General features: G+C 34.1%; 2 protein-coding genes and 1 non-coding gene across 3 annotated transcripts; 1 reads left to right on the forward strand and 2 right to left on the reverse strand.

Annotated features, from left to right (window-relative positions):
- Window positions 1-3,936: 3,936 nt before the first annotated feature.
- Window positions 3,937-12,038, reverse strand: LOC144840720 (uncharacterized). Its single transcript, XM_078696695.1, has 4 exons — window positions 11,736-12,038; window positions 6,250-6,541; window positions 5,826-6,011; window positions 3,937-4,432 (listed from the first exon to the last, which is right to left on the reverse strand). Exons 2-4 carry the CDS (start codon window positions 6,444-6,446, stop codon window positions 4,234-4,236), a joined length of 582 nt encoding a protein of 193 aa, XP_078552821.1. The 5' UTR covers window positions 6,447-6,541; window positions 11,736-12,038; the 3' UTR covers window positions 3,937-4,233.
- A 787-nt stretch (window positions 12,039-12,825) lies between these two features.
- Window positions 12,826-15,830, reverse strand: LOC144840721 (splicing factor 3B subunit 6-like). The gene is made up of 4 exons (XM_078696696.1): window positions 15,742-15,830; window positions 14,622-14,740; window positions 13,484-13,622; window positions 12,826-13,037 (listed from the first exon to the last, which is right to left on the reverse strand). Exons 1-4 carry the CDS (start codon window positions 15,769-15,771, stop codon window positions 12,945-12,947), a joined length of 381 nt encoding a protein of 126 aa, XP_078552822.1. The 5' UTR covers window positions 15,772-15,830; the 3' UTR covers window positions 12,826-12,944.
- On the forward strand, window positions 14,153-14,277 carry LOC144841641 (U6atac minor spliceosomal RNA). The gene has a single exon (XR_013612048.1). It is a non-coding gene; the product is annotated as a U6atac minor spliceosomal RNA (small nuclear RNA).
- Window positions 15,831-15,963: the final 133 nt, after the last annotated feature.

The following is a 15,963-nucleotide window of genomic DNA, read 5'->3' on the forward strand; positions in this document are numbered from 1 at the left end:
TAGAATCCCTAAAGAAAACACTTAGTTTAACATTTGACCTATCCCATCGTTAAACCAGGAGAGATTGACACTATTTAAGTACAGATTTGACAGTGTCATCCATCATTGAAATACCTTATTATACCGTTAATCACTCCCACTTAAACACCCCTGGATCAACTTAGAACCAATCGTTACCCTCACAGATTACGTAGTAACATATGTAAATGAACCGAAGCCGATATACTCCCAAGTTTCAGAAGAGCCCAGACACACCTTACAGCCACTTTACAGAGCGCACACCTTACAGCCAGCATCACTAATCCTCTGTTCCTTAGTCAGTTAGTTAGCTGCATCATTATTATTGTATCAAGTATATTCTGAATAAATAATATATGTTACGACAGCAAAGCGAGTAAAGAGTCTTCCTTACAAAGTACCTCATAACAACATTATATTACAATAACCAAGCTAATATTTCTTGCAGTATCACTCAGTTGATCATAGAGTACATATTTAGACTTAACATTTCGGGATTCGCTACTGACAATTAAACGACCGTCTTTTTTCCAGTAGACTTTGCCAATGACGGCGTTCGGTGGTTGATAGTAACATTGCAATGTGGTCTCTACCTGTCCTTCAATTGCTTCTTGTGATTCAGCAATGATATTTTCAATAGGTATATTCTTGACCACTGATAAAAATGAAACACATTCAAACTTATACTAATGGTGGCAATTTATCAGGAGTAGTGAGAATAGTTTTAAATTACAATAGCCGTGTACATTGCTCTGTATGTTATTGCATTATTACTTTACTGAGTGCAACTGCAGAGTTGTAATAATTATAATGGTCGAGGCAGTAGCAACCAGATCTCCAAAGCATCATTTTCGTCATCAGAATTGTTTTTAGTTCTATCAAATTAAAAGTATACTAGTTGTATTTCTACATTAGATAAGTATGATTTACAAAAAAAGCCAATTGAATTTTAGCCTATAGAACTTGTTGTTACTGAAATAAAAGGTACAGCATATTTTAATTTTTAAAGTCATTGACGTCTGACACCAAAATTGGCAAATATGCTGAGGCAGAGCGTGGACTTTTTTTATGGATACAAAAGAGCAAAGACAATTGTACAAATTAATAATAATAATAATTAATAATCTTGATTTACCAGATCTTGTAATTGGTATACACTTTTAATTGTGGTTTTTCAAAAACGCATCAAACTGACTTTATCAGCCTCGGTTTCCATAATTAAAAAAACACAAAAAATGTATTCCCGTGATGGTGATTTTGTTCTTACCACCAGTTATAACAATTTAGCCTACCTTTAAGCTTGATTTTAAGTGAGTTACTTGTTTTTCCATTTATAAATTTGTTTTCCGTTTGACAGCTATAGTTCCCTTCATTACTTTCATCAAACATTTGAATGTATATTCTATCACGTTCAAACGTGATTTTCCCACTGAATCTCTTTCAACACCGTATCGCCGTGAAACCATGTTATGTTGGTTGATTCTGGATAAGCCGATGTCGTGGTACACGACATTGAAACGTTGCTTCCTCTTTCCACATTCAAATCATCTTTAGTTGACAATGTTGGCTGATCCAAATCTGTCAAATGAAAAGAAAAGGTGTCTATTTTACTTTCCTAATTTTCTTCCACTCGTAACTTAGAACGATTAGGCCTATGAATTTCTCGGGTGGTTTGATTTATCACTCTCCCGTCCGTTAGTGGACTTTACTGCAGTATAAGTTAGTACATAATAACCAGATACAACCAGTATCATTTACATTATATTAACTACTAGAAATTGCACTGTAAGTTCTGTAAGTAGATCTGTGGACCTGTTTCTTTAACAAAATATATTTTATGGGAGTCAAGTGAAAGCAGTAGAGTAGTAACATACTTATGTTGTAATCAAAGTAATATAGTGGGGTCGTGGTCAGAAGACGGGATCTCTAAACTATACTTACAGTATACTGTTAACTTGTATTTAGCATGCACTTTGTTTACCACACATTCATATAATCCAGCGTCAAACCTAGTAACATTTTTGATGATCAAACTAACATATCCTGTGGAATTATCCAGTTGTGGATCACCCACCAAATACCCAGACGTAGCATTTGGACGCTTGTCTTTTTTTCTAGGAATAATTGAACCATTTATGACCCAGTGGAACTTGTCAATGACTACGTTTGATGGTTGATAACAACATTTCAATGTGGTTTCCTGTCCTTCAATTGCCACTTGAGAAGTGGTGTTGATAGTACTTTGGCAGACTGAAAAAGAGAAATTTATATTTTAAATCCAATCAGTTGAGTCTATCATTTCATAGAAATGTGGTAATTACTAAATTGTTTAAAAAAGAACGATAGTTTTTTAATTCGTCTTCAACTAGACATAAATATCAGTAGGTCTGTCCCAAACATCACCCCTTTATGTATCAGTTAGTTTTATATTAATATAAAGAGTTCAGCTTCTCCAAAAAGATACCTCATTAAAGATATTATATGGGATTAGAAATCAAGTACAAAAAAGTCTGACTTTCAGCTACTGGATACCAAGATCAGCATCATACAGGAATGGATGAGCTGATAGCAGGAACTGAGTTACCCGGTGTATACTAACTAGGTCTACTGAGAACGACTGGTAAGTGGAGTGTCATATTGCAAAGAAGAATCGAAACAATTAAGACTCTGATTAGATGTTCGAGATGTAGAAACATATAGAAAATAACAGAAAATGACTAACGACACTAGATCGAGAGAACGGAAGAAGACATCTGATCTATTCTAAAACACGAGAGTTTGTTACAGTGTTTAAATATATACTCTAAAATACTCTAAAATGAGAATTATCGACTCGGGCGGATGCCATCAATAGTGGAAGAAGCTGTCAATGTATCGGAGGGATCTTTCTTTAAATTTAATTTATTGAGTACCGTACATCACAGCGATAAAATTGCAAGGAACCAGCCAATAGTAAGCCTACACCACATCTCCCAACATGACGCATTGAAATTCACACCAAAAAATAATATGGCGTCTGCATAAGCCATTATTACGCCTACTGCATAACGTTTTGGCAATATTATATCTTACCACCATATTCCAAACTTAATGCAACAACCAGTATACACGCCATAAGCCACGCCCATGATCTTATTGTCGACATATTCTTAAATTTCAGTTACAAACATTCGCTAAACACATAATACTGAGAGGAACTATGTTTTCAAACAGCTTGCAATAACTCACAGACAACTATGAAATTGGCCTACAATGGCTAGAGATAATCAATAATCAATGTGATTATTATTATTCGTGAAAAACAATATGTTATTATCACACTCTGTGAACGAAGCTATGTGACAACTTTCTATATAGGCTTTAACATTAAATTTGTATTCATCCAAGTTTGCAGTGTCACCAAACGCTAGAGCCTATGTCGGTTCACTTGTTGCTTACTTCAGTAAAGTTATTTGTATAGTATTAACTTTTAACTGAACCAACTTTTAACTTTCGATGACTTTATTTAAATACTAAATTATTAATTATGGTCACAGAAATGTCACGTATATTCGTATTTAATTACATTGTAATAGCTGAAGGTGATAGACGTGTTAAAGTGCTTTATTCGGTGTTTCCTATCTAATTATAAAGTGGGGCGATCACAATGATAATAATAATACGAAATTCTTTGGTTAATAGTAAAACAGCAATGTGGTCTTATGTACAGATTGTGATTTCGCAGTGAGGTTGGTAATTAAATCCCAAGACAAATAGATTTGGATACAGTGATGCTTCAGTTATGGTGGGTCGATTCACTTTCATATACGTGCGTGCGAAACAAAAAATGAAGTGATAGAATACTTTTGAGTGGCAAATGCAGTATTTTATTTACATAAAATTACATTTTTCATTGTACATTAGTGATTATAATGTGTAATCTATAAATTACTTTAATATCGAATTGCATAATTTAATCCCTCTTCATTCATTAAAAAAAATTGTACAGTATATACATTTGTTTCATTCTCTATATTAGATATCTATAATGTCTATACAATAAAATGATAATTTCACATAACAAAAAAGTCCCTCCTTCAATGGGAGGGAATAAAATGGCCCCTCTGTCAACAGGAGGCAATAAATGGCCTCTCTGCAATGGTTTAGACAAAGTTCAAATAAAATACACTGTAGCCGTGCAGTATATTTGTATAAAAATAAGCTCAGTTTGGCTAATCATGTGTTCTCAATTACAGCATCAGAAACTTTTGTGTCTTCATCTACCGAATATTCATTATTTTTGGATTCTTCTAATTTCAGCAGACGACGTGCTTCCTGACGTCGCATCCGATCTTTCTCTCGTTCAATGGAACGGTATAACGGATCTTTCCTTCGTTTCTTCATTCTTTGTCTGGCGCTAGCTCTATCTTTTTTCCTGCAATAAAACATGTATTCAATATAAATGTAATTATAATCATCCTTAAATTTCAATTAGGAACTACTAGGGGAACACAGAAGCCAGCATTGAAGCGCTACTGTATACAGATCAGCACACTGGGAGACGATCCTGTATTCATTTCAAATAGTGTACCAAGTTTTTATTCGTAACCTTTGTCCTTCTGCCTGTTGTTTTTGTTTCTGTGTTTTTTAAATACATATTGTGTCTTTAAGACACCCTGTTATTGGCCTTGGCTATTGGATATGTAAATGTGAAATCAAATAAAATAAATAAAATTAATGTGCAGACAATGAACGGCTTTACATCACAGTCTAAAGATATCTTGCCATAGGATGCAAAAAAATGGAAATTACATGATCGAACCTACGCCTTTAAAAAGGTCAACGGCACTTGATATTTCCAGATGGTCTCATATAGTTTTACTGGATTCAATGGTTAACTTAGGAGATCTGACAAGAACCGGTGGACATTTTACAATGTGGTATTGCCATACTGATACATTAGTACATAGATAATGTAAGAAAGTATGCTATAAACTAAAATTAATAGTGGACATAAAGATAACATTTTGAGGAGTAGATTGATACTTTCTTTGCACAGTACAGATAGAATAAGATTTCCTATGTGCCATAACATAAGCAGTCCATTCTTCTATATTGCCTTTACAGTTCAGTAAAAATCTATTCAATATTGACAATCCACTGATGTTTATCTTTGTTTATCTCATATTTGAAAAGATACACAATATTTTAAATAGTTCAAAAAGCAGTGAAGCATGAACAATAATATCATGCACCCCTTACATTACAATGAAGGCCTGTCGTGCAATGGAAGAAAATGACACTTTACAGTATATGTAAATAACAAAAAATGATTGTAAATAACAAAGAGTAGGTTTTTCCTTAAATACCATATAAATAACTTAACACAGTGGATCACAATGGTTTGAGCAGAGGTATATTGTTCCCTTAAAAAACAAATTTGTTAATGTTTTGTTGAATATGGCATTTTTTTTGTCACATAATAGTTATTCACTTTGCCCAAAAATTGGATGAAAAATTTACTGGAAGTCAATGGGTTTTTATTTGAATTTAACTGGTTATTTTGTCTTTATACAACAGTGAAACAGTGAAAACATTATTTTCTTAAGTTTTATTTTCTACAGAAGTGATTAAATTTATTAAAACTACAAAATGACCTATTTAAAGTCGTTTTTTTTTATTAATCTTTTTTTTCATGTTTTTGGGGGACAATAAATCTTTAAGATAAGGGACATAATTAGGATTTATCTCAAGCCAACAGCAAACTCAAACACATGTATGGTATGGACACTTTACACAGTATGAAATTAGTTACTCAAGACACTTACTTATAGTCATCGTTCAGTCTTAGTTCTCTCTTGCGTAGTCTATCCCGATGTCTTTTCTTTTGGACTTGCATTGTAGGTCTGGTGATGTGATCTGTAGGATGTCTTAAAGAGGGCAGATAGTCTTGTGGGATGTGAGGAAGGTTACCGGAGGGAGTTCCAACTGGAATATCGGCTTGTTCTACAATCCTACAAAATAAATAATTGTAGGATATGTTACAGGACAATAATATGTATGTTACATAAAAGGAAAAAAATATTATATATTGGTAGTAAATGGACAATTCGTTTGCCTCTTTGAAAAATAATACAACACAAAATAAACAGTTATTAATACAACCAAAAACCCATTAACTGGCAGACAACTATTTTTTTGCATTAACATTTTTTCCAGGGGGGACAATGTATCTTTATTGTAATGAGATACCTTTCATTTCCTTGTATAATATATATCTGGTGATCATCCTCATCGTATGAACAAGATTGAAAGCATGGCAAATTCACCAATTGATCATCAAATTTGCTGTCTGTACGATCTGTGGTTTCTACAACTACCAGACCGGCTACATCTTCTGCTGCTAGCGTTTCTGTTATTGTCTCATCCGGTAGTGCAACAATTTCCATCTCAGCTTATCAGTGTTTTGAAGCACTAATTAAGCTACACCCATATTTGGACTATTCATTAAAGAAATCTGCCTTCACTCAGGTTTTCTTACAACCTGAAAGAAATATGAAATTACACACAATACAGTAAGGTATAATCAAATACACTACTAGTAAATAGGCCCTACTACTCACAGGCTAGCCTACAATATAATATTACATAATAAGTATAGTATAGTCTTACTAGCCTAGGAGGGGCTAGGCCTAACTAGGCTAATTTCTAGCTTTAAAAAAAGATCTAAAAAAGGGTAAACGAAGCCTAATCTTAGTTAGCTAGGCTATAACTATATGTAATATCTTCTGATATACGTTGACGGTTGTTTTACATTAAAACAAGTAATACACTTATACTGTTGAATATATATAAGCTTTATTGGATTGAACTTAATGTTGGTTGTCCGAAGACTGGAGAGAATATGATAATCTATTAACTGTTCACTGAGTTGGTATATTGTGGAATTTATAATAGCTCTAATGGGATTTCTAATGGGAGTTACTATAAACAAGTATAAACAAGTGTTGCTGTCCAGTGGTCCAATTTGCCCTAGCTTTCACTGAGGTGAAGGTGATGTGACATCCCTCCTTTTTAGTACAAGGTGTAATTGTTCATTAATTTACATGGTGCCTTGGGAATACGCTAATTTTAGTTAGTTATTCGGGCTATTTGAAGCATTAGTTATATACAGCTTTCTGTCCTATATTAGCAATTACATTTGAGATTATAAAAAGTTATATATAGTAGTTTCGATTGTACAAAATTCAGCTGTCCATATAGAGCTGCGAGCAGTTGTTTTCATTTAGTTCATTCGACAAAGTTACAATAATAAGTATTAGAGTTCATATTTGTTTTTATTAATTATTATTATTATTCTATAGTTCAATTTATTTTATTTTCTATCATCCTTCCTCGTCTTTCGAGTTTTACTTCTTGTTAGTGGTGGAGTGTAGGGTGGTATAAATGGTGGTTGTTTATCAATGGTCAAATCGTACGTATCCGGTCCAGATGAATGCGTTTGTCTATTCCGTATTTGATTTCGATTTCGTCGATATGTTCCATTTGTAGTTTCTACGATGTACGATCTTGGCTGAGGTAGTTGATTAGTTACGATACCAGGCGTCCATGTTTTTTTATGTGGATGCTGGATTGTGATGTTTTGACGTAAGCACAGAAATGCTAAGTCTGGGTCGGTGCCAGAAATTTTGCATTTTCTAAGTGTTGATTTTACTGTCTGTATCATGCGTTCAATAAAACCGTTTGATCTGGGGTAGTGAGGTGAGCTGGTGGTATGAATTATTTTCCAATCTTTGCAGAATAGTTTGTATTGTTCCGAAGCAAATTGTGGGCCATTGTCGGAGATGATAGTGTGTGGTGACCCTTGTTCTGCGAAAATTTGTTTCGTTGCTTGAATTACAGCACTGCTCGTCACATTTGTGGGCATCTTCCGTATGAAGAACATTTTGCTGTAATAGTCTGCTATGATTAGATAGTCTTCTGAATTAAAATGAAAAAGGTCAGTTCCGAGAGTATGCCATGGGCGTTCTGGTATTTTCATAGGAATTAGTGGTTCTTTAGGTTGAGTGTTTTGAAATTGTTCACAAACTGTGCATCTCTCGCACATTGTTTTTATGTCGTTGTTTATGCCCGGCCAATATACGGCGGTTCTTGCTCTTAGTCGTGTTTTTGTTATGCCTTGGTGGCCGGCATGTAGTTGATCCAATATGTATGTTCTCATTTCATTTGGTATAACAGTTTGTTGCCCTTTTAAAATTATGCCGTCTTCTACGGTTAGCTCATCGCGCATTGACCAATATTCTTTAACGCCTTTGGAGAGCTTAATTTGTTTTTCTGGCCAACCTTCAAATATTATTTTGCCGAGTTCGCAAAGTGTTTTGTCACACTTGGTGTGGTGCTTAAGTTCAGTTAACCGGTTTTCGCTAAACTGTACTGGACACACTCTTATATCAAGTTCCGTATAACGTTGGTCCACTTGCTCATTTTCCTTTGAGCTTCCAATTCGGGAGAGTGAATCTGCCAGTGTCATTTCTTTTCCTGGTTTGTATATGATCTGGCAGTTGTATCCTTGCAGTCTTAGTAGCATCCTTTGTAATCGTGGTGGAGCTGCATTCAAGTTTTTGAGGGCGATCATCTCAAGCGGCTTATGGTCTGTGTATATTATGAATTTTCCTCCATAAACGTAAGTGTGAAATTTTTCACACGCAAAAACTGCTGCCAGTAGTTCGCGTTCGATGTTTGCGTATCGTTTCTCAGTGTCTGTAAGTGCTTTGCTGGCAAACGCTACTGGCATTTCTTCGTTTTTGTCATTTGGCTGGAGCAACACTGCTCCGAGTCCAACTTTACTTGCGTCCACCTGTAATATTACAGGTTTTTTCGGGTCGAAGTATGAAAGTCGGATTTCACTGCAGATTGCCTGTTTTGTCTGTTGGTAGGCATTTGTATGTGCAGGTGTCCAACTGTATTGCGTATCCTTTTTTAGCAATCGACGTAGGGGTTCTGTCAAATCAGCGAGATGGGGAATAAAGGGACCCATGTAGTTGGCGATGCCAAGAAATTCTTGGAGCTCTTGTTTGTTTTCGGGTACTTTTAGTTGTTGAATGACACATATTTTCTTTGGGTCTGGTCGTGCCCCTTCGCTGCTGTAGACAATACCAAAAAATGTTATTTCTCGTTGCTTAATTTTACATTTTTTAGAGTTGAACATTAATCCTGACTCTCTCGCAATTTCCATCAGGTTGTGGAGGTTGGCGTCATGCTCGGCTTCAGTTTTGCCGAATATTGCTACGTCATCGGCTATCCCAATTGTTCCTGGACATTTTTCTAATATCATATCCATTCTCTGTTGGAAAACATCTTGTGATACGTTTAAACCAAAAGGAAGGCGTTTAAAACAGTATCGGCCTTTCGGAGAATTAAATGTTGTTAGTTTTTGAGAAGCATTGTCAAGGTGTATCGACCAGTAGCCATTCTTGGCATCAAGTTTAGAGAAGTATTTTGCTCCATTTAGTTTGTGAGTGAGTTCCTCTAAGGTCGGAGTCTTATGATGGCTTCTCTTTATCGCCTCATTGAGGTCTTTAGGGTCAAGACAGATTCGCACTGACCCGTCTGGTTTGATTGGGTACGTTATTGAACTTACCCAATCTGTTGGTTCATCAATTTTCTTTATTACACCTTTTGCTTCCATATCATCAAGTGCGGCGTTGATCTGTCCTGCAAGTTTAATCGGTGTTTTCCTGCAAGCGTGCACAATGGGTGTGACGTTTTTGTCCGTTACTATGTGGTACGGTTTCGCAAAATCTCCCATACCGTCAAATCTGTCAGGATACCTGTTTTTTAGGTCTGCAGTGTCTATTATCGGACTTGATTTGTTTTCCTTTGTTGTGATACTGCAATTGAATTTTATTAATTCTAGTTTCTGTATCGTCGGTAATCCCAAAATCGCTGGGCCTTTGCAATCCACAATGTAAAATGTTTCCTCTGTATAAATACAATTGGTTGGATGCTTGCATTTTATCGGTAATATTCCATAACAAGGAATATGTGCATCATTGTATGCGGTAAGTTTAGTGTTTGATTCTTTTAGGATTCCGCTTTTGGGATATCCTTGTGCGTTTATATGATTTGGGTACATATTTCCAAATATTCGCAATGGAAGAGTATTACCCTCAGCTCCAGTATCAACTTTGATGTTCAGTTCAGCTATTTGGTTTTCCATACGTGGTAACTTTATGTCAAGTTTAGTGAATTTTTCACTAGCGTTGATGCTGCTCATGCGCACTGAACCAAATGTCAATTTTTCCACATGCTGTTCAAGTATGTCATCATCCGAATCAGACTCATATTGATTCATTGAGTGTATTCCACTTCTAGATTTTAGCTTGCCTTTTCCATGGCTTTTTGGTTTTTGTCGTTTTTGTTGATGACGGTCGGTACTTTGATCATGACGAGGATGCACATTTTGTTTCGACGATCTACACATTTTGGCCCAATGGTTTAATTTACCACAGTTGTGGCAAGTTGAGCCATATGCTGGACATTCTCGAGGGCGATGCATTTGTCCACACGCTTTACATTTGTTTTTGGCACGTGACACGTAGCTTATTTTTGCATGTTGTGTATCAAATTCATCTAATTGCTTGTGGTGCATGAGGGATGCCTCGTGTCCCCTAGCTAGGGTTATGGCCTCCTCAAGTCTGTATTCTTGGTTTTTTGTGAGAAGTTCTTTTTGGAGATCTTTAAATATGGTTCCTATGGTCATTTGTTCTATGATTCTCGTTTCTTTTTCTGCGGCTGTAAATGCGCATTTTTCTGCATGGAATTTAAGTTTAGTAATGTAGTCATCAATCGACTCACCCGGTTGTTGTTTTAGTTTCTGAAGATACATTCTTGAGACACGGAAATTCGATTGTGGCTCTATTTGCTCCTCAAATTTCTCCCAAATAGTATTGATATTCTCCTTATCTTCTTCGGTTAGTCCCCACGAATCAAATCTTTTAAGTCCCTCTTCACCTACCATTAATAATAGATGGTTGATGCGGTCCTCCTGTGAAATATTCTTTACTGTAAAATACAATTCAGTTCGTCGTTTAAACATCCGAAACGAATCGCCTATGTTTGCAGAGTTCCAATCCATATGTGGTTGTTTATCCGCCATGATGCGTTGGTTTTTGATACAAAAATTCCTTTAAACTGTACTAGCACAAAAGTTTTATTATTATATCCCACCGCTGCCACCATGTAATATCTTCTGATATACGTTGACGGTTGTTTTACATTAAAACAAGTAATACACTTATACTGTTGAATATATATAAGCTTTATTGGATTGAACTTAATGTTGGTTGTCCGAAGACTGGAGAGAATATGATAATCTATTAACTGTTCACTGAGTTGGTATATTGTGGAATTTATAATAGCTCTAATGGGATTTCTAATGGGAGTTACTATAAACAAGTATAAACAAGTGTTGCTGTCCAGTGGTCCAATTTGCCCTAGCTTTCACTGAGGTGAAGGTGATGTGACACTATATAGGCCTAACTGTCAGTGTCAGTCAGCTCAGTGTAATTAATTTTAAAATTAGGCCTAGGCTAATTAAGCATTAATAAATTAACTGACATTATTGGTAACTATTTAATATTACAACATTAACATTTTGTTTAGTGCTTTCATAACAAAGCCGGATTAGACCTCTAAGAGTTTCCATTTATAGGCCTAGCCCTAGGCCCAAAACCTACCATCATATTTGCTTGCTAACCCCAATTTCACTCATTCCATCCCCGACGAAACCGACAGTTTGGAACATGACCTTCGAAATATACTTTAAATTAATTTATTTTAAATTATTTTTATAAATACTTGTACTACCAGTCTTCAATAACACAATTACACTAACATTGGACAATAATTCAGATTTTGTGCTAGTGAAAAAATCTAGTTTTTTGGTTACTTTTTATCACCGCCAGAACAAAAAATAAATAAGAAGTTCGCCCTCTATTTCCGATTAAACACATCAGACTCTACAGCCCAGCCGTCGTAAATATGAGGTAAAATAAAAATTATGGAATATCAAACGTTTAAAAACTGATCTTTTTATTCGTTTTCAAATAATACAAAATACTTTTTACATCGACCACACTTTGGTCAATGTAAGTTAGGATAAAAGTTAGATTATACATACTGGATGGTTGATGCATGTGATTTTTGAGGTTTAATTAATGTAATGTACCATCACTATATTACTATTACTTAAAATCTTTGTCAGAGCTGTGAAATTAAACTAACCAACAGCTGACAATTGTTGTATTGGATTGAGACTTTTACCGTTGAGTACAGTTTTTCCATTAAGTACTTATTTAACGGAGTATTTTGAGCATTGAGATTGTTCTTAATGAAAAACCTTGCGTTGTCAACGTTTTCTATTCGAATGACTTTCTGTTGAGCACAAATTTACAATTCGAATACAAAAAAAACGAATCTTTATATTAACAACGAAAGTTCCCATTCGAATACGAAAGTATGCTTTACTTCATTAAAGTAACTTTATACTAGATAATATTAAAAAAAGGATTTTTAGTGGGGCCTATACTTTTATACATTTAACTATTAATTGATGTTTTATTCTCATCAACCTTTTCCTTTCAGATCAATCAAGCTTACAATTCCAGTTCTGACTAGTTTATGCTAATTAATCTGAACTGAATATTCATGTTTTGTTTATTGTTGTTTACCATTGGATTATGTACACAGACAACCTTTTTATTTGTGTTCTTAAAACACACAATTAGTGAAATCTCAAAGCATCCAAATTCCACATAAAATGACATGAACTAATAATTCATATCAATTCTAAAGTTCCCGGACGATGCCCATGATACGCCAGACATGTTTCTGTTTATTTGTCCAAGGTGAAAAACCTAAACATTGTCCATAGTATTCAGGAATGTTCATTTATTAATATCTGGTGTGCTAAGGCCATATTTCGCTTTCATTTGATCAAGTTCAACTTGTTTCTTTGCTTGGTCAATTTTCTTGAAAGCCTGTGAAGATGAAAAAAAATATATAATGAAAATAAAAGATTCATTTGAAATGGATTATTTAGTTGGAACCACAGGGCCATCCAGTACATTAAAACAAAATAAGAATGATGAAAACATAATGTAAAGATATTTGGAGAATATGACCATTAAACAAATTGTTATGTTACACATACACAACATCAATTGAAAAACAGGTAGGCTATTTTGGGACTTATTTTCTGTTATAAATTACAGAAATATAGAAACTCTACTAATGTACTTGTTAAAAATCTAAAATTAAGAAATAGAGGGCGCTATAGAAAATTTACTCATGCATGAAATTGTCTTAAAGCGACCATAGATTGAGCAACATAACAACTTTTATTAAGCTTTTATCAAAGGAAATGGCGTGGTCATCAAACTTTTAAAAAATTTAGAATGTTAACAAGAAAGATGGCTGTTCTTACCCTGGTGGCTTGATAGTACAATACAATCAAGTATCGTCCGCAGACGTTGAACCCTGATAAGTGATCACATGCGTTCTTAGCATCAAAGATATCTTCATAGACAACATAAGCAGTTCCTCTGGTGTCAGCCTGATTACCACTGGTAAGATAAAATTGTTATGTAACTTATATACATTTGTCTATAAAACAAAACAAGAACAAATGGGATTACCAACATTTTATCATTATAAATAAATTAAATTAATTAATTCCTGATGACATAATAAATGTTGAAACATTAAATGCTAACATCATAAGTACAATACATGTTTTATCTGTTACTGTACCTTTTGTCTTTCTATTATTAGAAAATGACTACCCAATATAAAAGGTTTACAATTGCATTGTATATAAACACCACAAAACGACTGGAGCATGTAGACTAACTAATGAATATTCAATATGTACAAATTAGGACAAAACTAAATTTTTATTTGAATATATTCAGTGTATGGTATGTATTTTTAAATAAAATTGGTATAAATTTGTTTAGATAGGTAGAGAGTAACCAACAATTAGATAAAAAAGATAAATTAAGGAATTTTGTGCTAACAAATATTTTCAACACTTGTTCTGTGTCAATTATGGATACAGCCGGTATACATAGAATTTGGAAACTCCAATTTTCTTGTGTTGTAAGAAAGGAGAGCAGGTTAGCACTCCCCTTGACAAGGACGGAAGACACCCTAGGGTGTTCAACACATAAATGGTTAAGGCATTGCCGCCTACTTTGCGGCATCTAACCACGTTTTTTTTTTATCCCAAAAAGCACAACAAATACAAGATAATACTGTTGCTCCTTTTAACCAACAATTTGTTAAATATAACTAGAGATTAATTAAAGATATAAATTTAGAATTTTATGAAGCCTAAACATGTTGTTTGTGCCATACAATAATCATTTTATGGGGGTGGGGCTAAAATTACTTTACAAAATGTTTAAAATCATACAAAATAATGTTTTCATTCATTACCAAATGAAATGGTTACTTTTATTAATGACAATTTTGGCCAAAAAAAGTAATAGTATTAAAGTAATTTATTAATTTTAAGAATAAATTAATTTCAAATATTTTTAAATGTAGCTCATTTTGCTTACACTCTGATCTGTCTTATTGCACCATATTTTCCAAAGATATCGTACATTTCTTCTGCTGTAATCTTGTAAGGCAAGTTTCTCACATATAAAATTCTGTTTACTTCTGGTGGTAGACGAACCTGCAGAATAACAACAATCGTAAAGTTTATTCTTTTTTTTTAAATCATTTTTTTTATTGTTGTGCTTGAAGAAAACTGTGTAAAAGAAGTCAACTTGTACAGGAATTTTTGACCTCTGATTGGTGGTTCAGAAAAAGAAAGACTGTACGATCTTCTTCTGAAAAGTTTGATTATTATAATCCTGAAATTCCATTGCCCACATGTGACATGTCTTCTCTAATTTATATTGTAAATCCGGGTGTAAAATTATTTACAACTTATTCCATTTAATAATTTTCGAAATACTTGGATCCTTTTTGTTGATTTAAAATTGTTAAGATTAGGGCATATACTGTATACTATTTCAGATTAAAATACTGAATGATAAATTGAAAAATATATGCAAGTCGCTAGAACTTGGGTTAAGGCAGCTGGAACATAAGGTTTACCGCAAATACTGTAGCGTACGCGAAGCATGGTGGGAAGGATTTGGGAGCAAACGTCACGACGCGTACATACATGATTTGTTGTTTGTACGTATGCTCCCAAACCCTTCCCATTGTGCATTGACGTTCTTCACGAAATAAAGTATATATTAATATTTGCGATAAAGCTTTTAAAATATTATTATTAAATTAACCACACACAGCATAGGCCTATACAAATTTGGATCAAAAAATTATAATAATGTGTGATATCCATGACAAAGTTAGTTGAAGCATTTGGTGTCGAAATACAAGATGGGTGCGAAACTGAAGCGCCGGAAAATCATGTCGGAGGCCACCTACCCAGGCCAACACTAAGCGTCCATGGCCGATAATCGCAAATAGGCCCTGTACGTTGTGGAGCATGCACGACGAGGCCGGCTTACGTTTTCAATCAATTTACTATGAAATCTACACAAAAACCTATAAATAAATAACACTATTTTGCATCTTAATTCCATTTATAGTTAATTAAATAGTATTACCTATTTAAATTATAACTGAAACATAGTTAAAAATACAAATAAAAGAACTCACATTTTGTCGACGACCCGCTTGCATCGCCATCTTGACGATTTTTGTACTAAAATTACGTCATGGCAAGTACCCTCTACAAACACTTCTTCCAAACAAAGATTAAATGTTATTATTATAATAATTCAAAATATTTTTGAAAACGAAAAATATACCTTTAGAAGAATAAATATTAAAAAAAATTAGATTATTCCATAAAAAAATAAAACCTATATTATTTTCTCA

This window comes from Antedon bifida, chromosome 4 (genome assembly GCF_963402885.1).
Source record: "Antedon bifida chromosome 4, ecAntBifi1.1, whole genome shotgun sequence".
In the NCBI taxonomy this organism is placed as follows: Eukaryota; Metazoa; Echinodermata; class Crinoidea; order Comatulida; family Antedonidae; genus Antedon; species Antedon bifida.

What these genes read in the sequence shown, in the direction of transcription:
- LOC144840720 (XM_078696695.1), bottom strand. Translation starts at nt 6,446, where the DNA reads ATGGAAATTGTTGCACTACCGGATGAGACAATAACAGAAACGCTAGCA. An exon ending in ATTATACAAGGAAATGAAAG is followed by an intron (nt 6,012 to 6,249) that starts GTATCTCATTAC and finishes TTTATTTTGTAG; the next exon opens with GATTGTAGAACAAGCCGATA. An exon ending in AGACTGAACGATGACTATAA is followed by an intron (nt 4,433 to 5,825) that starts GTAAGTGTCTTG and finishes GTTTTATTGCAG; the next exon opens with GAAAAAAGATAGAGCTAGCG.
- LOC144840721 (XM_078696696.1), bottom strand. Translation starts at nt 15,771, where the DNA reads ATGGCGATGCAAGCGGGTCGTCGACAAAAT. An exon ending in GCAATAAGACAGATCAGAGT is followed by an intron (nt 13,623 to 14,621) that starts GTAAGCAAAATG and finishes TTATCTTACCAG; the next exon opens with TGGTAATCAGGCTGACACCA. An exon ending in TGTACTATCAAGCCACCAGG is followed by an intron (nt 13,038 to 13,483) that starts GTAAGAACAGCC and finishes TCATCTTCACAG; the next exon opens with GCTTTCAAGAAAATTGACCA.